This window comes from the organism of the source record quoted next, unplaced genomic scaffold, assembly GCF_019419815.1.
Source record: "Pyrus x bretschneideri cultivar Hongxiangsu unplaced genomic scaffold, Pyrus_bretschneideri_v1 Contig40, whole genome shotgun sequence".
NCBI classification, from domain to species: Eukaryota; Viridiplantae; Streptophyta; class Magnoliopsida; order Rosales; family Rosaceae; genus Pyrus; species Pyrus x bretschneideri.
The window spans coordinates 3084277-3105430 of NW_025999724.1; the positions used below are offsets into that span (position 1 = coordinate 3084277).

The following is a 21154-nucleotide window of genomic DNA, read 5'->3' on the forward strand; positions in this document are numbered from 1 at the left end:
GAGTTTATTAGTACCCTAACTTGGATCAATTATTTTAAATTATGATTAAGACTTTGTTTGTTTAATTTTTTGAACAAATGATATTATTTACACTAAGGAAAATGAGGTGGACTTAGACTCACAATGGGTTAGCAATAATGTGATTCAAACTCACATTTAACGAGAATTGAATCTAAGACCTCTCACTTACAAGTGAAAAGAAATACCACTAGACCGTAGTACTAAGTGGCAAAACTTTGTTTTGTTGTATCTATAATTTGTTGAATCAATCTCCAAGATTCGTTCAGATTCTTATTTATAATGTATTAATAAGTAATGTAATTAATCAAGCTTGGTATTAAATAACAAAGTTGGCATATTTGTCGATTTGCTCTTTAAACTTGTATAGAGCTACTAATTTTCCCTTGAACTTTAATTTTAGCTAATTACCTCTTGAACTTTTATAATTAGCCAATTTCCACCTTAAACTTTAATTTTAGCCAATTACCCTTGAACTTTTATAAATAGTCAATTTCCCCCCTGACGCTAGATTTTAAAATTTTAATCCATTTTGATCATGGGACAACACATGACAATTGTATGGGGGTAAAAAGAATGTAAAATTGGATGGATGAGAATTGGATGAAAAATTTAAAATCCAACGCTAGGGGGGAGGAAATTGGCTATTTATAAAATTTTAGGGGATTAATCGGTTAAAGTTAAAGTTTAGGGAGAAAATTGGTTAATTATAAAAGTTCAAGGAGTAATTAGCTAAAATTAAATTTCAATGAAGAAATTAGCACCTCTATACAAGTTCAGGGAGCAAATCGACAAATACCTCTAACAAAGTTATGTCATTCTTGAGGAATTCGGATCCTCTTTGTGTGGATCCCAAGGATCTGTGAATCATGTTTATTCATCGTATATTGTGCAATCAATTTTCTTCATATACCGTTTGTATTCACTTTTAAATAATAAAATTTAAAATAATTTCTAGCTGCACGATGTATGATGGACAGACAAGATACACAGATTCTTGAGATTCTCACTAAGAGGATCCGGAGAGGATCCTTATTCACTCTAGGTGCCATGTCATTATCATTTCCGAAATTTTCAAACATGGAGAAATAATTTTGCTTATTTGGTGAATACTGTATGTGTTGATATGGCTGATTAGATAAGGCAATACTATTTCTTTTGACTTGCAAACCAACGCGTCAAGTATACGTATGCGATTAAAACGTAATAGTATTCACTCATGCACTTAATAATTATGAATCTAATTTTAGTTATGCGTTAGTATTTTTGAAAAGTACATTCATGTTGAAAATAAGAAAATGCATGATGTGGAAAGAGTTTTAGGACACTATTATCCGTATTATTATTTTCATAACATGTGCGTATTGCTATATAGTGAGATTTACAATATATGGGTGATTTTCACATTTATATTTTGAGAGAGATCTTACTCACAAACAAGTTCACTAATTTCACCAAGTTGATCAACAATGAGTTGAAAATGCATAGTGGCTTCATTAGCGACATAGGTATGAGAAAAGTGCGTATTAAGACAATCCCATAAAGTATGGGATGTAGCACAACCAACATTAAGATAAGTAAAGATTTGGATGTCATACTCATGAGATAGCTAATTACTAGCTTGTCGTTCAATTTTCTCCTCTCATGGCGTCGTCTTCTTCCTCCTCTCTTCCTAGACAAGCTGCGTTTTTTATTTTTTTTTTCTTTTTATTTTTATGGTTGGGACAAGAAGAGAAGGGAAGGGGGAGAAACTCTAGGACCTAAGAAAAAATCTAGACGAGTGATAATGTAGAATTATGACTCATTGTATTGTATTGATGTGTGAAAAAATATTACAATATATATAGGATTATACAATTGAAAATTATATTCCTATAATACATGCTACAATAACGAAAATGATGTGGATTAATTAAGTCTAATTTACCAATATATTTTATTTAATATGCCTTATTATTCTTTTAGGTTGTCATTGTCGACAACAACGCGATCAATATTCAAAGCATATAATCAGTTTTTAATTAAGGTTGATTATAGTTCTTATTGGTTTGAAACATTCAAACTATTAAAATATAATATAGTTTTGAACGAGAGTGCGAGAGGCACGATAACGATTCTTATTGAAAAATTTAATCCATATCACATGATGCACAATTAAATACATATTCATATAGGCCATGAAATTTATAAATCAAGACGTGCTCAATTATCAAATTTATTAAAAATTTCTAAGTACCTCATTATTTTGTTTGGATTGATCAGTTGACCCGATAAAAATGCCCACCTTACTTGAGTTGCGGGGAAGTGTGTGAGAGAAATGGATGAAGAAGGGTGGAGGGCGACGTGAGAAGAATAAATAAAAATTAAAAACTGAAAAATAAAATGTTTATCAAATGAGTCAGGATCAAAGTACAATTAGTGCGTGAATATAAGGTAATGGCATTCAACAACCATATTCAACACAAGGGTAGTCCAAAAATTTTAAAGATGTAAATTAGCGGCCTACTACTAATTTTTCAAAGAAAAAGTGTTTAGTGGTAATTTGAATGATGTAATTAACACATTTTCTGTTTATTTTAGAAGTTAATTTGCATTTTAAAAAAAATACTTTTAAGATGGTGTCCATCTTTTTTTTTTGGGTTCAATTTTAAAATGTTCATCAGTTCATGCTCTTTGATACATTTCCCCCCATAATATGCAAAAAGTTAAATTAAAAAAAAAATGAGTAACTTATTTTACATCATCAATTTGCATACAATTATAACCTCAAACAATATCTTTGAAAACATTTCAATTTTACACATTACTTGTTATTTCATTTCAATTTTATATATCATTATGAAATGTGTTCATTTCAATTTTATATATCCATTAAAAAATTGTTATTTTTTCGATATATGCCTATGTGGACGTCACGGTCACCGGTTGTACTATAAGTATGGCGTATGCTTACTATACACCTAAATATTTGTCATGTATCATTTCACTTAATTCTAATTTACTTTCACATTAAATATTACTTTTTCAATTAACCATTAAATAAAATAACGTAGGTGCCAAATAATTAGGTGTAACACGAGTAGACTTAGATGTGGTTAGCTGAAAATGCCCCCTTCTAAAGCCCTCTCCAATTCTTCGCTTCACACAAAGCATGGCAAACCTAACACCTCCAGTCCCCCTTCTCCTCGCCCTTCTCCTCCTCCTTATTCTGCCCTTCATCTTTTCCCCAAATGGCGTCCGGTTCGCCGAGGCGGGAAAGCGGAGAGTCCACATCACCGACGACCTGGACGACGTCGTCGACGATGAGGAGGACGACACCTGGAAAGAATGGGGCAAGAAAACGAAACCCTCTTCCGATTTCGGTCCGCCGCCCGATCTGTCGAAGATGGACATGCCGCAGATACAGGCGGAGATGATGAAACGGCAGACCGGGCCGGCTTTCGGGTTCGTGAAGCTCCGGATGGGCGAGAAGCGGACTCGGGTAATTCGAATTTGCTCTTCCATTTTGCTTTTTTATTCGTTTTTCAGCTGAATGCGAACTGGGTATGTGGATTTTTTATTGTTTGTTACTGGGTTTTGTCTTTGATCGAATAATTTTTACTTGGAACTTGAATCTGTTAATTTTACTGTAATAAGTAAGGTAAGTTTTTGAGCAAATGTTATCGATTCGGCATTTCAAATTTGAAGGGCACTGAGAAGTTCATTGAAAGTTTTGAATTGGATTTGGCGTGTGGGACTTTCTGTGAAATGCTTCTGAATTAGAATAGAATAGGGTGTCTGTGAAAGAATGTGGTCGAATGATGGAAATGGCGGCTCTTCAAGCACAGCTTTTTTTTTAAACAGATCGATGTTTGATCTGTGGGGATGGGGATTCAAACTCGGGTACAAGGGGCGGGGACACTACCCTGGCCAATTGGCGTAACCCTGTTTGCACAAGCACGCTATTTTTAACCTTTGGGACTAATAATGTGTGGAAAGTACTGATATTGCTGAACACTCCTGGATGCCATACGGAAATTTCGTGGATGGAGACATGAATTGGAGACCTGTTATATCTTTATATTTGTAGTTCTCGTTTCATTCTATATTTCGTACTAATCTCTATGTTGCAATACTATATAGCATAATTTGAAGTTGATCTAGTGGCTTCTAAGTAATAGAGATGACTTCATTTACATTTTCTTGTCAACTTTTGATGTTATTTAATTTTTTATGTGATTGAATGAGGGGTTTTTTTTTATAAGGCTTGAATGAATGGTAAATTTGATATGTGCTTCTCTCCCCTCCCAGGATACAGTGGCCGAGCTTGCTATGAAGTGGACTCAAGTTCTGAGGACCGGAGCAATTGAGGCAAGGTTCATGGGTGTTGATCTAAACACGATCATGTTCAACATGGAAAGAGGCCAAGACACAACAGAGGTACACTTTCCTCCCACGCTGGCTCTTTTTTTTTACTCCGGATAAAGAAGTATTAATTCCCTCGTGTCTGGCTGAAGAAATTGCTCTTAAGACGTCTTTAGTTTTTACGAATACTTTTCACAAAGAGAAAGGTTTGCATGCCTATTGTTGTTGATCATGAATTCGTTTGTTTGAATTATTGAGCTCATTATTGTGTGTCGCGAGCTTCTGCGTTCGTTTATTCTTAATATAGTTATATAATTTATTCTTTTCTCAATCTCTAGTTGAAGGAGTTTGCGTTGAAACAACCAGAGGCCTACGAGATAAAGATTGGCGATCAAGTGTTTCGAAGACCAGGTGATCCTCCTTTAGAGGAACTCGTTGAGAAGCTCCGGAATGAGAAAAAGAGAAAGGAGAGTGACAGTCCAACAGAGAGCAATATACATTTGAAAGAGGAATTGTAGTTTGTACCTGTAAGTTTTCTGACATGAAATATAATAACCCCTGTTGTAAATCCTTAGCAACCTCCACTCCTAATGATGTTGGAAAAGGTAACTGTAAACGAGCTTTGTTTCTCGGAATTCTGTTTTTATTTATGAATTTGTTGTATGAAACGTGACAACTTGCTCTGTTCAACTAGTTTAAATAGAGAAGATGCATACAAATTTCCGACTTAATAGTCTTAAGTCTCCAACCGAATAGGGAACAAGATTGGCATGAACAGAAGCTACTTCAATTTCTTACTGAATTCAGAAAGCTCGACGATCTGAATTCTGGGAATTGTAGCTGCTTCCTCCCTCTCTTTCTGTGTATTGTACCCCCAATTCCCTGATCGAATTAATCCCAAGTTAGCAACTGAAGCTCAGACGTGTTTATCTGTCAACGTTTGATAAGGCTCAAGGGAGAAGAGTAGAAACAGAGAAAGTTTACCTAGATACAAGTTCCAACCATCCAATTCAGGTTCTTTGATGACATTCTTTAGGGTTGCCAAACGATCTTCGACAAAGCTGGTCAATGTCAAGCGTTATTGATCTCGTTCACATAAACTCGGTTAGACCATGTATTATTATGCTAAATGTTAAGCAGAAAAGTATCTTACTGCAGTTTCAGCCCCTGATGTTCTGGTTTCTTTTGAATTTGCTTCAATACTTCTACCTTTGGACTGGAACACGAATTCAATACTTCATATAAGAGTAATCCATAGACATACATACGTAATTAAAGTTCTACATTACGGAAAGCAAACCATAAGCATTGGTTCCAAAATACGAAATACGGATTAACAATAACTTAATAGACACTAACCCACTTCCAAGACCAAATATCTTTTCAGGCGGTATCGTAACTCCTGCAAGTTCTCGCAGCAAAGCATCAGCGAATCGGCTCTGTCCAAACGAAGAAAGGGAAATAGAGGTAAGAGAATGACAAGGGTGAAAGTTAGAAACGCAGAAGTGTACTCTCCAAGTAGAAAATCTGCATAAACGCTCGTTTATTGTGTTCGGGAGAAAGAAAACCCGAAAGGTTCAGAAATAATTGATGCATGAGTAAGGGGTCACACCTGTTTTGTGGTGACTATGTATATGGTTGAGCTTGCAAATCTTAGAGCATCAGGAACACCTGGATATAATCTGCAATGAAGTTATCTCCTGCTCAGTTATGCATTGAACTCTCCCAGTGCCAACAAGTTTGAGAGAGACGGGAATTCTGCGAAATGTAAATCGATCAACAGTGAAATAGTCCGAAATTCGGGTACCTATTTGCACCAATCCAAGTTTTCAAGTCCTCGTCCATCCATTCATCCCTGACCTTCCCGAAAAGATGAATAAGCGCATCCCTTTCTTCGCCCCATTCTGCCATAATCACCGGCTTCAGTTCCGACCACTTGTCCAGTATCCCCTCCACCGTGAGCCCTTCCGCTACGGAGGACTTCCTTATAGAAGGTATCCTCATTTCCAGCAGCAACCTCACTAGTAGCAGGTTCTCATACCCAGTTTCCACCACAGGCCTCACCTGCCACACCATAAAATTCATTATACTCCTCCTTCAATCAAACAAATTTTAACGTTCTCTTGTCCGACAATCTACCATGTTGTTATCAGGGTGTGAATAACGAGCATAATTCTATGTTTGGTGTCCCGCAATCTAGCATGTTACGTTGCATTATTACCAAATGCGGGTTAATGTTTTCTTGTTCGACAGTCAAGCATGTTATGTTGTCAAACAGTCAACAATACCTAATGAACATACCGTAATTGTATTTAATCCACATGAACAACGTTCCGCTGTCCCACAATCTAGCATGTTACATTATCAGACCGTGAATTATGACTACACAGAAATGATTCTATGAAATTAGAATATGGGAATATGGAGGACTTACTATGTACATCTGCTCAAGAACCCAATCCTCCAAAGCTGAATCCACGCCGTTGAATAGAGTTGGCCATCTCACTTTAGCAGCCTACACATTTCATAACCACCATTCAAACAAATTAATCAAATTAATTAATTAAACATTTTTAAGCTTTTAAATAAATATAAATACAAAAACACAAATCATTACCTTCACAGCAGATTGGGAGCTCTCTCCGCAGCTATCACACAAAACTCCATCAAAATCCAGAGCGTATAAATCCCCCATCTCTCTCTCTCTCTCTCTCTCTCTCTCTCTCTCTCTCTCAGAGTCCCTGGTCTGAGTGGTTTCTTTTGTTTTTTAATCGACGGAGGACTTTAGGTAGCGGGCGATTATTCTCCTCCGCATCTTTTGGATGGATTTGATTGGGCTCAGCGGTTAGGCCTGCCACTATAGGCCCAACTAGATTGAAGCGTGACCGCCAGTGGTTGAGGACCCACTGCAAACGACATGTCGTCAAACTATGAAACGACAAGAGAAGGGTGGAGGTCGGGAGGTGTCACCACCACCGGGCAGTGGCTGACACCGCAATGATTACGTGGGAATTGGATCCTCTCCTGAGCACAAGCTTAAGAGCCTGCTGATCAGCACATGTGGATTGTTGAATTTTGATCCAATGATTACAATTATTATAATTTTAAAAGGAATCATCTGTTTGTAATCTTAAGATCAAAATCTAACGACTCACGTGCGTTGCCCAGGATACTCCTAAGCTTGTGCTTAGGAGAGGATTCAATTCCGAGAATGTGGGGACAGGCTCATCATACAACCCACTTAGATCATATGAAAAAGGGATAAACGAATTAGGAAAGCTATCAAGCCTATATCATTCATTTGCATCTTGACCCCACAAAGTTTGAGATTAGCTAAATATCTTTTTTTTTTTTTCAATATTTTAAGAGATCTTAAAATCAAATTTTCTCTTATTCGAAACAGATTCTTTTTGGATTTCTTCTATCAAGGTCACCAGATCAAGTGATCCAAGCCTTTTAAATTTCATCATACAACCCATTTGCTTTGACCCTTTAAAAGCTGTGATAAGTTTTTACCATTGAATAAAATTTAAAAAGTCCAAATTACTTGATCCAATAACTTGGTAGATCCGAATCTCTTTTCTTATTCTGCAGTTCAATATTACTTTTTGTGCGACATACGGTTTATGTGACTTCTAGTAAAGAAAATAATAATGTTTTTGGGATTGACAATTAACTGAAACACTATTAAAATATTGTTGCCGTCCAATTGACATGCACAATTTTGCAGCGTTCACATGTAAACATGTTTATTTGGACCATTCTGATAAACCTGAACAATTCTTTCCATGCATTTCTGCTCATAAACATTTTTTTTTAAACTATTTTTTTAAAAGCACGTGAAATAAACTTTAAAAGCACTTTTATGATTCAAAAGTATTTTTCACATTTCCTACCGAGTATTGATATGTAACTTTTTGTTTCGAATTTGTCAAATAACGTTCTTAATTTTTGTAAAATATTAGTAAATATTGTGAAATATATTTTTTTTGTTAAACAAAATTACTTTCATTAAAAAAATTAGTACAAGAAAGAGAGACCACACGGCTTCCCATAAACAAGATAAAGTAAAAAGCTCGAGTAAAATAAGAGTTATAATCCAAGATACAAAAAAAGATCCACACAAACAGATCCTTAAACTAGAAAAAACAAACAACAAAAACCTAATCTAAAATAGTATTGTAGACATCAAAATTTCGGTGAAATGAATGTTGACCAATAATTAAAATTTCAACGTTCACGTATCACATAAATTTTACATGTAGCGTGTGCCTCAACGAAAAATCAAAATAAATTGGAAAAGTCATCAAATATGACACGTGTCAATACCTGGCAGAAATGATTTATTTCATTTGATTATTTAAATCCAAAAATCAAGTTTTGGAATTCTATAAATAGGAGGCCAAAGGCATTCATTTTGAAAAGAAAAAGAAGAAAGGAAGGGAGAAGAAGGGAGAAGAAGGGAAAGGAAGGGGAAAGAAGAAAAGAAGGAAGGAAGAAAGAAAGAAGCCTTGAAACTCTAAAGCTCTCAAGCAAATCCCGAAGAATCAAGAAAGCACTTTTCGTTCATCGTTCATCATCCATCAACCTTCAAGATCAAGCCCCAACGCCCTTGAAGAACTTCCACCAACTCAAGATCAAGCCCCGACGGCCCCTTGAAGAAAGTGTTCATCGTTCATCATCCGTTCATCCTTCAAGATCAAGCCCCAACGCCCTTGAAGAACTTCCACCAACTCAAGATCAAGCCCCGACGGCCCCTTGAAGAAAGTGTTCATCGTTCATCATCCGTTCATCCTTCAAGATCAAGCCCCAACGCCCTTGAAGAACTTCCACCAACTCAAGATCAAGCCCCGACGGCCCTTGAAGAAAGTGTTCATCGCTCATCATCCGTTCATCCTAAGATCAAGCCCCAACGGCCCCTTTGGATCAACAACCTCAACAAATCCACACATTCGTTCATCCTTCAAGATTAAGCCCAGAAGCCCTTGAAGATCCGTTCATCCTAAGATCAAGCCACAACGGCCCCTTTGGATCAACAACCTCAACAAATCCACACATCCGTTCATCCTTCAAGATTAAGCCCAAAAGCCCTTGAAGATCCGTTCATCCATCAACCTTCAAGATCAAGCCCAACGCCCCTTGAAGATCCATTCATCAGCTGTGCATCCTTAGATCAAGCCCCGACGGCCCTTTGGATCAACAACTCATCCACAAACCCACACCCTACGAAGATAGAATCAGAGGACCAAATTACAAAGAGATTGTAACCCCAAAATCATTAATACAAAATATTATTTTGTACACGTATTCTTGTTGCTTGTTTCAGGAATTTCTCGTGTTTACAAGTATAAACCAAACTGACGTCACCACCACATCCTTAAAGAAAGGTAAAATATTTAATTGCATGTCCTAAATTTAGCTTTCAATTCAATACTTAATTTGATAGGAACATATCCAACATTAAATTGGATACTAAAATTTACATTGAAAAAATGGATATGATGAGTAAATTTCAGATGTAAATACCAAGACATGTGTGCAACGGATAAAATTTACGACAATAACGTCACTAAAGAAAACCAGGAAAACTGGCGTAACGCAGTAAAGTTCCTCGCTCTGCACGCACGCACGCAAACGCAAACCTTACCTGCTACAGCCGGTCAAGCGACGCGTCCAGTTTCATCTTTACCGCTACCGCCGGTTTCCTTCTTTATCTCCCTCTCTTTTATTCCTCCAGAAATCTCTGCCTATAAAAACCCCACCGCACTTCCCGAGACAGTTTTCAATCTCGAACCTTCGACCCCATCTTAACGTCGTCGTTTGGATCCCCCATCGGGAACCGCTTTACGCTTTTCTGTGAGTTCTTCGTATCGATATTAATTTGAATTTTTTTTTTTTTTGTTTCGGGGAATTATATCGTCCGATGATTGTTGTTTGTTTGCTCGTTTGTTGATCTGTACGCGTTTGATTAGGGTTGTGCTTGCTAGTTTTGATTGAACTGGCTCTTGTTTTGCTTTAATTTGACTTTTTGGATTATTTTTTTTTTTAATTTGTGTATTCAATAATTATCCACACGCAAATTGTTCTGTTTGCTTGTTTATGAATGAAGATTTTGATTAAGTTCTTGAGGACTTGTGATTAAGTATTCGATTATTAATCAATTTTCTGTTGGTGTTAATGTTTGTTAGGAATTTGAAAAAGAAATGTATTTCACTTTTGATATTGTTGTATTTGTCATTTGATATCCTCGATACGGGGTTTTGAATGCACATCGGAACTTTGTTTTGTGAATTACTATGTTCGTTTGAATTGTATCGGTAGGAATAAAAAAACATAATGTTTAGAGGCTGAAAGAGATTATGTATGAAGATTTTATTTTCATTCAATTCCCGTTGGTTCATTTTAGTTAATCATCGCATTCAAACGAAAGTTGCATTTTGTTGCATAAGTGTTTTGTGATCCGGAAGTTTTTGTGCTGTAACAAATCAGAATTGGATTAATTAGTATCTTGTTTTACTGAATTCTGATTGTTTTTTTTGGTTGGTTATTTTGTGTCTACTTGTGCCCTGTACATATGAAATAGGAAGCTTTAAGTCCTTTAAGATGGCAGATAATGAGGAGAGAGAGGAAAGCACTGTGCACGGTAAGCTGGCAGATAACGAGGAGGGGAGGAAAGTACTACTCGTGGGAATGGATGGGAAGTCGTACAACTTACAGCATCTACGTATGCTGCTGCTCCTGGTCCAGGAGGAATTGAGTTGAGCAATGAGGATCAGAGTGATACGTATGGTGAGCATGCTGAATCTTCTCGTGCTCTTTTCATGTCTGGTCACTTTGCTTTTCCACCCAGTCAGCATGAGAATTTGCCGTTGGAGTCTGATAGAAGCGAAATTCATAATGAACATTTGGACAGTGATGTCTTAGCTGAGATAGGTCGTGAAGAAGGAGGTAGGTCAAGTGGAAAGGAGGAAGAAACTTTGACTTTGGAAGGGTTGGATGTGCCAGATGAGTTTGCAGGAAAACAGTCTGTATATGATAAGGATAACATGCAATTGATTGGTGATACAGAGTTTGAAGAAGGTTTAATTTCGGCTCACAAGATCAGATTATAATTGATGCTGCTACATATCATTTTGACAGGTGAAACAGATCTTGGTGGCTTATCTCATTTTGGTGAGAGCCCCACTATTCCTGGACTCGAGGAACCATCAGAACAAGGTTTAGGTTTCTCTGAGGACATCAGTGCAATCCCCAAGGTCTGAGAAAGATGATAAACTTGATGTTTCTCGCCTGCCCTGTGGAGCTTGGTGGAAAAGAAGAGCTGCTTCCTTGTATTCTCATGCAAAAGAAGCAAATGCAGTTTGGTCTATTTTCGTAGCAGCAGCTGTGATGGGGCTTGTGTTACTTGGGCAGCGGTGGCAAAATGAAAGGTGGCTGGCTCTACAGCAAAAATGGCTATTGAGCGTCAACGATCAGGTCTGTTGATTTCCATTGTTTTCTCTTATGATTATGTTTCCATTTAACTATTTACTTTTTCTTTCCCTGGGCAAGGAATTGATAACCCATGTTTGTTGGTTTTTCTTTTTGGCCTGATCTTGCATTATGTCATAAATTTCATGGTGTAAGCATTTATGCAATTTAGAGATGTATGCTTTGAAAAGTGTTAAAAGTAGTTGATTCTGTTGATATTTTGCCTTCTCTCTTTTCTTTGTGCAAGATTCACCGTGATGTCTATACATTATTCAGTTAGTTCCTTATTCCTGATGTAATCTGCATGGTGTTACGATTTGTCTCCTAGTTGAGTAGAGAATCAGGTTATGGCTTTTAATTATATTTTAAAATTTGATACCAATTCTTTATCCAAAGATTAATTACATTGGAAACACCACTTTTCCCAATCTGATGACCTTACCATGAACTCACATCATGGTACGGATGATAAGTAGCTTGTTGTTAACCTATAATAGCGTGCACTGACATGCAAGGCAAATGTGCACTCTTAGAATCCTAAGATTTGAACATGTGATAAGTTGCTTATATGATTGAGTTTGCTTCTATCAAGACGAAAGTCTAGTTCGATGATACTGACGTTATGTTATCATATTGACAGAAAACAGGAAGGATGATTGGTCCCATATCCCGTCTTAAAGGCGTTATAGTGAGCAGCCACCGCCGAGGATCCTTTATCGGGAGCAGCTCCTCAAGCGAGGCTTAAGATGATGACGAAAAATACCACAGGAGGGGTGAAGAGAGAAGTGATGGAGTTGGAGATGCAGACGAGGGTTACATATTAGTTTGTTTTCGATGTGGTTGATGTATATTCCTTTTATGGATAGTGTTACTTGTCTACATGCTAAAAGTCTGATATCACCGTCGTATGATCGTTTTCGATCACCATGAAGTTGCCGCTGTACAGAGCTCTTACTTGTTACGATTTCTATGATTACGTTTTTTTGTGCTGTTGCTGGAGTTATGCTTGTGATTGTTGTGAAGATAGAAGTACATTTTGTTGAATTTCCAGAATTTGTGAACTGGAATACGGACTGAATTTTATCATGGTAAAGCTCAATTTGTACTCATTGCTATGCCTATTTCAAGATGCAATTCAATTAGTAAAAATAACCGATCCGGTCGGCACCTGTCTAGTTTTGATGATTTGACGGATTAGTTTGGATAAATTTTGTGTACGGTGTTTTAACATTGCAGTCGTTTATTCTTGTATCATTTAGTGTTATATGGTATTGATGAAATTTTTCATATGTAATTTTTGTTTAGGAAAAAAGTATTTGCACCATTTATTTCCTTTATGCATGCTCTTTTTATTTTTCTTTATTGATTATCATTTGATTGTTTCAATTTAAAACAAAAAATAAATAGTTGATTTCGTACGGAGGTTTGAAAAAAAAGATGGAAAAAAATCGAAGAACACCTCCAAACATTGTACTAGGCCTATCACAACTCAAAATACTCGATTGCATCGTTACGATGACGTTTTGTACTAATAAAACAAATAATTATTCTTTGTTTTATTCACATGTCTTTATTTATTTGATATGAAACGTCCCGCGACACTGTGTACCATGCCATAAAATTGCTCTCAATCACAATTTCTATGGTACTTTTATCTTACGGTGGACCTTCACACTCACACTCCAGTTAATTGGCGGGAAGATAGATTCCCGCGCTTTTATTCTCTCTTTTATCTCAACAACCTTGTTAGGGTTTCGATTCAAGTCAGATAACACTCTCGCGAAAACACAACCGCCACTCCTCCGCGTTTCTATCATCGTTCTGGCGGACTTGCCGGTGAGCTTTTCGATCAGGTAATCCTCAACCGCCGACTTACTCTTTAATTTCTAATTTGTATTGCCATACTTTTTCTCTTTCGTCCCCAAAAACTCAATTTCGTGAGGGTAATTTATTAATTTGGTAATTGTTTTTGGGGGGTTTGCTTCAAAATTTGACTAGGGAGTGTTTGGATAGTAAGTGATGATTTTATGATGTTGGGTATTGTAATACATTGATTTATTTTGCCCAAGTAATCGGCTTTTCTGGTTCTTTAACCGCTATACGATTGCAGATAAGTGGATTTAGGCTCCACTAAGTTTTTATAGGTGTATGCGAAAGTTTCGAGGAGATTGAGATAGACTGTTCATGGAGGGGGGCTATGTTGTTTTGAATTTTTATTTTTATGTTTTATGTTTATTTCCTTGATTTGTTTTGTTTGTTGTAAGTTTCTGTGTGCAACTTCCTTGCAAACTTGTGTTTGAAAGGCTGATTTCCTTTGAAGTTCGGCACTTCATTTTGCATCCACTATTTTCGTGTTGGTTTGCGGTGTGATTACTAAGCTATTTGTTGTCGACGTTGTCTACTAAAATTCTCTGTCTTTAATCTTGATGTTTATTTTGGCTAGAATTCAGACATGGGTAAAGAGGAAAGTCCGAAAACCACAAGGAGAACAACCAGATCCTCCGCTTTAGCTACCCCTTCAAAGAAGGTAGTTGAAGAAACTAAAGCAAGTAGTTCACACCCGCCAACTCTCAGTGACCTTGTGTTGGGTGAAGAAGGAGAATCCTTTAGTGCCGATGATCTTTTGTCTAGTTTTCCTGGGAGACGTAATCAAATATTGGAGCTTCTGCGCCTTCTGGGTCCACAGAACTCTCCCATGTTTCCTGTCTTTGTGTATGGAGGCACTTCTACCGGGAAAACCAGTATTGTTGTAGAGACATTTAGGCATCTTAAGCGCCCTTTAGTTTATTCAAGCTGCCTTACCTGTTATAATCCTCGAATCTTGTTCGAATCCGTTCTGAACCAACTATTTCTTCACCGAAAGAATGCAGCAAATGGTTATTCTAGTGCAAAGCGCTGTGAAAGCCCATCTGATTTTGTTAATTTTCTTCGCGATGCCTTGGTCAGCATTCTGGGTAATACTAAGGGAAACTCAGGGAAAGTAACCTCCAAAAGGTCAGGAAAGTCTAACGGAAATATGATCTACTTGGTCTTTGACAATTTGGAACGTCTTCGAGGATGGGATAAAGGTTCCACTATATTACCTTTACTATTTAATCTCTATGACATTTTGAAAATGCCTGAGGTCGGTCTTATCTTTATCAGCAGTGCCTCACCAGATACATATTACTCAAATATGGGCTATGTGGAACCTATCCCTCTATATCTTCCTGATTATACACAAGATGATCTGCAGAAAATCTTCATGAGAAACCAGGCGAACAAAAAGCTTTACTCCTCTTTTCTCAGGTACGAAATTAGTTGTTTTTCTTCTTTCTACTCGTCTTTTGCCTTTTGGTTTCTACTGATGGACGCTTTTTCTTCTTGGTTAGTGTTGTGCTAAGGCCCTTCTGTAGAATTACCAGACGGGTGGATGAGCTATCTTCTGTCTTTTCACCATTATTCACAAAATATTGTGAACCCATCACTGATCTGAATGTTGTTCCCAATAAAGAGACGAACCAAAGGCTGTACAATTTTTTTCGTCCCCATATTGCTCCTGCACTGAATGAGACATTTAAGGTTTCGTCGCAGCAATCCCCCGAAGTTGAAGTTAAGGAGAGAAAAGGGAAGGGGGGCACAAGGAAATCCAGAGATTTTGAAGTTGAAGAATTAGATTTCCATATGCCTACTTCCGCCAAATATCTTCTTATTGCAGCATTCCTTGCTTCAAGAAACCCAGCTACCCTTGATTCATCCCTGTTTGATTCTACAGGAGGTTCTAATAGTCGAAAACGAAAGAGGAAGTAAGTCTTTCAAGAATAATTCTTGCATTTACTGTAGTTTATACTCTATATAGGTTTAGTTGATTAACATCAGCGACACTGGTACAAATTTTAATTTTGTTTTTTATGCTATCATTAAAGTTAATACTGCTGTAATCTTTTCAATACAAGGTCTGACATTCCCAAATCCTGTAGAAAACTAAGCTAAAATATAAGTGTGTTCTTAAGCATGTAGCCACCTGCTTCCATTTTACCTTAGCCTAACCATAGTAACAAGGGATACTTTGAGTTTTTTTCGATATGTTGTGCAGAACAACATCTAGATAAAATTTCGGACATCTTTTTACTGCACTTATTCAGTGGAGGAAACCAAAATTTCTGCAACTTGCAGATCAACTATCTTTGCATCTATTGTTTTGGCATTTTGCAATGCAGCAGTTGTAAACACTGAATTCTTCTGAATAATGCTTCTTGATTGATGGTTAGGCTTTCGGACAAGTCAATGGAACAGAAGGAAACTGCAGAACAGGAATTGCTTTTGAATCCTGGATCATTCCCAATGGAAAGGTTATTAGCCATATTTCAGTGCATTACATCTGTAGGAGAAGGTCCTCTTGATGAGGAGGGACAAGAAGATGGTGGGTTAGGCATTCAAGATGGGAATGGCGGGCTCATGTCTGATGTTCTCTTACAACTGTCCAGTCTCTGCAGTGCTAATTTTATTGTCACTGGTGGAAGCTGCCCGCTGGAGGGCTCAACTCGATATCGATCGACAGTGAGTGAAGATATGGCTCTTAAGGTAACCTAACATTTCCCAAATTGAAATTATACCAAAATTTTATGTTGTAAGGTTAATAATTCTTTTGAAATTACATAACATCTTGTTTATATTTGGATTACAGGTAGCAAGGAGTATTAAGTTTCCTCTCTCAAAGTATATATACAGATGATCTGCTTTCAGGTGAGGTATCTGTGATACGGTTGCCAATTTATTCTCGAGGATGAAGCAACTTACCTGGTTTTCAACTATGTTACCCTCCTACTGTGTTGAATCATTGAACTCTCCAAATTCTTTAATCCTCATCTTTGTTGAGCAACGTGAAATGACTGGTATTGAGTGGATATACCGATTGTCGTGGTCTTTCTGACAGCTGGGATAGCACCATTGAACATAAGTTTCAGACAGTATCTTGGTGCCAAGTTTCTGCAGGATTGCCATCTAACAATTGTAGTAAACCACCTATCCGTGTTACATCCTAGTAAGTTGCAGGGCTTGGAAATATCGTTTCCTTATACAATGTCGATCGCAATTCTGGAATTGTTTTCCTATTTTTGTTTCCTTCTGCTAAATTTCAACGTAGTTGATTCTTCCATTAAGGTTTGGTCAGATGTAAGTGCTGTTTGAAGAGAAGGGCAGCAACATTCTCGGCCGGTGCTAAGCTTTAGCCTCACAATGTGATACATCATTCTAAACCTATTGCACGCTCCGAATCCAAATCAAAAGAGGAAGAAGAATAAGAGTTATGGCCCTGCAGAGGGAATTTTATATCACATTCACATAGGCTCTGCATTTCACAAAAAAAATGGTAAGAGAATTTCTCACAGCTGCAGAGGGAATTTGATATCACATTCATAGGACAGTGGATCAATAGGTCACAATTCCATCTTAAATGCAATTTTGAGCGGTGACGAGTTGATGATGCTATATATGTTGCTGTATAACCTTATCTGAGCCCATGAGTGATTGAAACGGTAGGAAGAAGGATAATGCTTGTGTCCTCTATGGGGACCAAGTCCCTCCACTTTTGTAACCTTATCGTCCGAACACCATGATCGGAACCATTCATTTTTTTTATCTTGATCTAATGATTATACATGCAAAAAAATATTCATTTTGGAGAGCCATTCATATGCATAAAAAACAGATGATTCAGAATAAGGATGATATTTGTGACTAAAATCGTTAATTGATTTAACTTGTATGAATGACTAAACTATCATGAAATTAAATGATTTTTTTTTACAAATATGATCATTAGATAATGAGAAAAACAATGAACCATTATGCTTATGATGTTCAAAGAATAAATATTCATTAATCGTAAGTGGCGGGCGAGTAAATCCTTTTAAAGGAAACACATGCATTATCCTAGAAGGAATTAGTATTCAGAACGTTGACTTGACTCTAGTATTTTGGGGTCCCCAAGGCCTTATTTCTCGTTTGGTCCAGCAGGGGAGGTGGATCAATGTATCATATTTGTTGGTCAACAATGCGTTGGATTGGTCCAGCATGGGAGGTGGATCAATGTATAATACTTGTTGGTCATCAATGCACAGTTGGATGTTTCAATGGCAGTGGAGATTTTAACTTGTGATATTTTTTAATATAAAAAAGAGAAGTATCATCAGAACGTTCAGAAAAAAATCTTGCTTCAAGTGGGTTTTGAATACTTGCTTAAGAACTACAAGAGTTGTGGCCAAAATTTTAACCACTAGCTAGAGTTTGGTATTATTTACACTCAAAATTAAAAGATCAACATAAAGCCGTATGGTCCACTTTTCGTCATCTCGTGATATAAAGCTAAATTATCTACAAAAGAATTTAAGTGGTTCATCTTAAAAATGGGCTACGCCCACTGCATTGATATGATATATATATATATATATATATATATATATATATATATATATATATATATATATAAGTGCTCTTCTACCAATTGGCTCGAGCGGTAGGAAAGTACTTTAGGTTTTGCGCTCGTCTTTTTTTGCTGGTAGACAATCCAGGACTATGAGTAGTCGATAATGGCGGTCGTCTTTTGTCATGGTGGGGTTTTGTCATCTAAATTCTCTGGGCTGGCTTGCAGGCCCATCTCGTTAAGCCCAACAACTATATAATATTTTAAAGGGTATAAAAGGATCATGTGTTAAGCTGACAACACTGGATCATTACCAATACACATTATCTTATTATTTAATTAGAGAATAACTTAAGTTCAAATTTCACGGACGATGTATCATTATCAACAAACGATCTTCGTTTTATTGGAGAAGACCTAAGTTCAAATTTTATGGACAATGATTAATAAAAAAAAAAACTCAACCAGAGATCATGCTTTGCAAGCCACCCGACCTACATGATGTTGTACCTAAATTTTCTTGTTTTGTTCAACTACTTAATTCTAGATCATTAGGAGCCAAAATCTGTATCTAAACAAATGGGGGAAGCATAGGCTTTTCTAGAGGAACGTCTCGATCAAAACCATTCACCCGAAAATTTCCTGTTATCGTGTAATTAAACCGTTTGGATTTCTATAACAAAATGGATGGTCATTAGTTCCACAAATTAAAGCTTTGTATTGATGTGGATGGATTTTGGACGAGGGAGATGATCAGTCTTTGAATAGTTTTATATTTTGATAAATACATTATGATTATTTTGATATTATTGCAACTCAAAACCTAGTTGCATGTAATGCTTTGCTCTTTTGAGGAAGTGCCTAAAAGAAGGCTGGTTTTCCCTTTTAAGTTTCATTGTTTCAATACCAAAGTTCTCTGTTTTCCTTTATTAGCATGATGAATGTGATAATATGATACCATCTCTTACCTATAGGGAGAAAAAACGAAAACAAAAATAGGTGAAATTAGTTTGATTTGGTTGGGTTTTTGCCCGTCTTTATTCCAAACTAATCCTAAGTTGTTCAGTGCGACATTAGGTTGACATGCTATAGGTTTTGACCTACTTACGTACAAATAGGTGAAATTGGTTTGGTTGGCTAGTTTGAGTAGAGTTTGACCGATTCTTTACCCATTCTTTCTCCAAACTAGTCTTAAGTTGTTCACTAGGAGTCATTATTTTACATAGAGAATTTAACATTCCTGCAAATTGATGAAATTGATTTGATTTGGCTAGTTTGAACAAATTAATTTACTTGGTTTTTACCCATCATTACTCCAAACTAGTCCTAATTAAGTTGTTCATTATGTACTTACCCAACCGACGATAATGTAAGCTCTTCACAACATAAGGGGTCAATGGGTTAATGCTATACATGTAAAGAATGTGAAGGGATGTGTTAATGTTGGTAGTGCATCTGTGCATGCATGCACCGTTTTGTGTAATTTGTGGATAAACTGTCGGTCAGAAAAAACATTATCCCCATGATTTTTCTCATGCAATGTGCACCATGAGGTGACCAGGAAAACCGCAGCATGTAATTTGAGCACAAACTGTCGGTGTCCATAAACTTTCGAATTACATGCAAATATATATTAAAAAATATCTAAAAAGTAAAAATAAATGTGTGAAGTGAGGCCATCCACTTTCATTTATTTTATACATTTGGGCGTTAATTATATAATCCATTAAAAATGAGTAATACTACACTTATTATCTTTTTGTACAATATCTCTAATAGAGATAAGGTCCGCCAACACATGTGAGTTTTATCTCTATTAGAGAGATGCTACAAATAATGATACAAATAAATGGTAAGAGTAACATTTTTTTTTTTAAATTTATCAAAAAAAGTCGTGTAAAGTAAGAAAGCAGAATATCTAACCAGTGCAATGTGATAAGTTTTACACGAAATGATTCGGCATGAATTTTAATTAGGTCTAATTGTCATTTACATGGAGCTTGAAAATCCCATGGCTTGCTAAAACGAATAATTAAAGAATTATGCAGTATCAAGTACAAATGATTTGATTTTAACATATTACAAAATTCTTTCTTTTCTTAAACAATTTTGTGTTTTATGCACTTTCTCCTAGAACAATTTTTGTTTAAATTCTTTTTTATTTTATTTTAATTGACTCACTGTGATATGACAATTAAAATACAAAAATTAACACTTATATCTCTTTCTCCTAATTCACTAAGTTCGGGGATCCAGGCCATTAAAATTTGATTAAACGGCTAAAGTTATTATAACTTTTAAAATGAACCCCTGATTTTAGCTATTGATTCAAATTTTAATGATTCGAATCTCCAGATTTTGTGGATTAGAAGAAAAAGATCTGAAAAGGATTCCTTTCCCTTGTATACGTAGTTTTGAGAGGATTGTTTTGTGCAAAACTATTCATTATATTAAAGGCATATTGAAAAAAGAAATGAATGACAACTTCCTTAACTATTTTTGAAAGAAGAAATGGATGACACGTATAGGCCTTGTTTGTTCAAGGTGATTGGATTTGGTAGAACTATTCACTCTATATATTGAAGACATTTTGAAGGAAAAAATGGATTATAGCTTCCTTAATTATTTTGTCCAAGTTAAAGGTTACCATGAAGAAATGGATGATAACTTCCTGAATTATTATTTTTCTTCATGAGTAACCTTCATCTTGAACAAAAAGAAATTGTCATTCATTTATTTCTTCAAAATACCTTTAATATAGTGAATAGTCATATCCAAATCATTCTAAAAAAAAACGAAGCCATATTCTTCAATATTTCAATTTATGGTTTACAAGTCAAACTAGTTGCTAGCTAGCTTTGCATGCGAATTGCGATTAATAATTCTCGGACGAGGAAAGCTAGCACAAATATGGCAGTT

The 21154-nt window shown here is 36.3% G+C and overlaps 3 protein-coding genes and 1 pseudogene across 4 annotated transcripts; 3 read left to right on the plus strand and 1 right to left on the minus strand.

The window, feature by feature from the left end:
* The first annotated feature begins 3111 nt into the window (after positions 1–3111).
* LOC125469186 lies at positions 3112–5093 on the plus strand. The gene is made up of 3 exons (XM_048566252.1): positions 3112–3499; positions 4309–4437; positions 4701–5093. Exons 1-3 carry the CDS (start codon positions 3170–3172, stop codon positions 4878–4880), a joined length of 639 nt encoding a protein of 212 aa, XP_048422209.1. The 5' UTR covers positions 3112–3169; the 3' UTR covers positions 4881–5093.
* Positions 4969–7132, minus strand: LOC103957377. Its single transcript, XM_009369537.3, has 8 exons — positions 6980–7132; positions 6797–6877; positions 6170–6426; positions 5975–6044; positions 5722–5801; positions 5516–5578; positions 5347–5423; positions 4969–5244 (listed from the first exon to the last, which is right to left on the minus strand). Exons 1-8 carry the CDS (start codon positions 7055–7057, stop codon positions 5144–5146), a joined length of 807 nt encoding a protein of 268 aa, XP_009367812.2. The 5' UTR covers positions 7058–7132; the 3' UTR covers positions 4969–5143.
* A 3818-nt stretch (positions 7133–10950) lies between these two features.
* On the plus strand, positions 10951–12941 carry LOC125469128 (annotated as a pseudogene).
* Positions 12942–13444: 503 nt separating this feature from the next.
* LOC125469127 (origin of replication complex subunit 5-like) lies at positions 13445–17616 on the plus strand. 2 transcript variants are annotated; one of them, XM_048566081.1, is made up of 5 exons: positions 13445–13685; positions 14283–15120; positions 15204–15617; positions 16083–16395; positions 16499–17616. In XM_048566081.1, exons 2-5 carry the CDS (start codon positions 14285–14287, stop codon positions 16544–16546), a joined length of 1611 nt encoding a protein of 536 aa, XP_048422038.1. In that variant the 5' UTR covers positions 13445–13685; positions 14283–14284; the 3' UTR covers positions 16547–17616. The 2 variants fall into 2 exon arrangements, with proteins under 2 accessions (XP_048422038.1, XP_048422037.1); XM_048566080.1 differs by having other exon boundaries at positions 13446–13685; positions 14276–15120.
* Positions 17617–21154: the final 3538 nt, after the last annotated feature.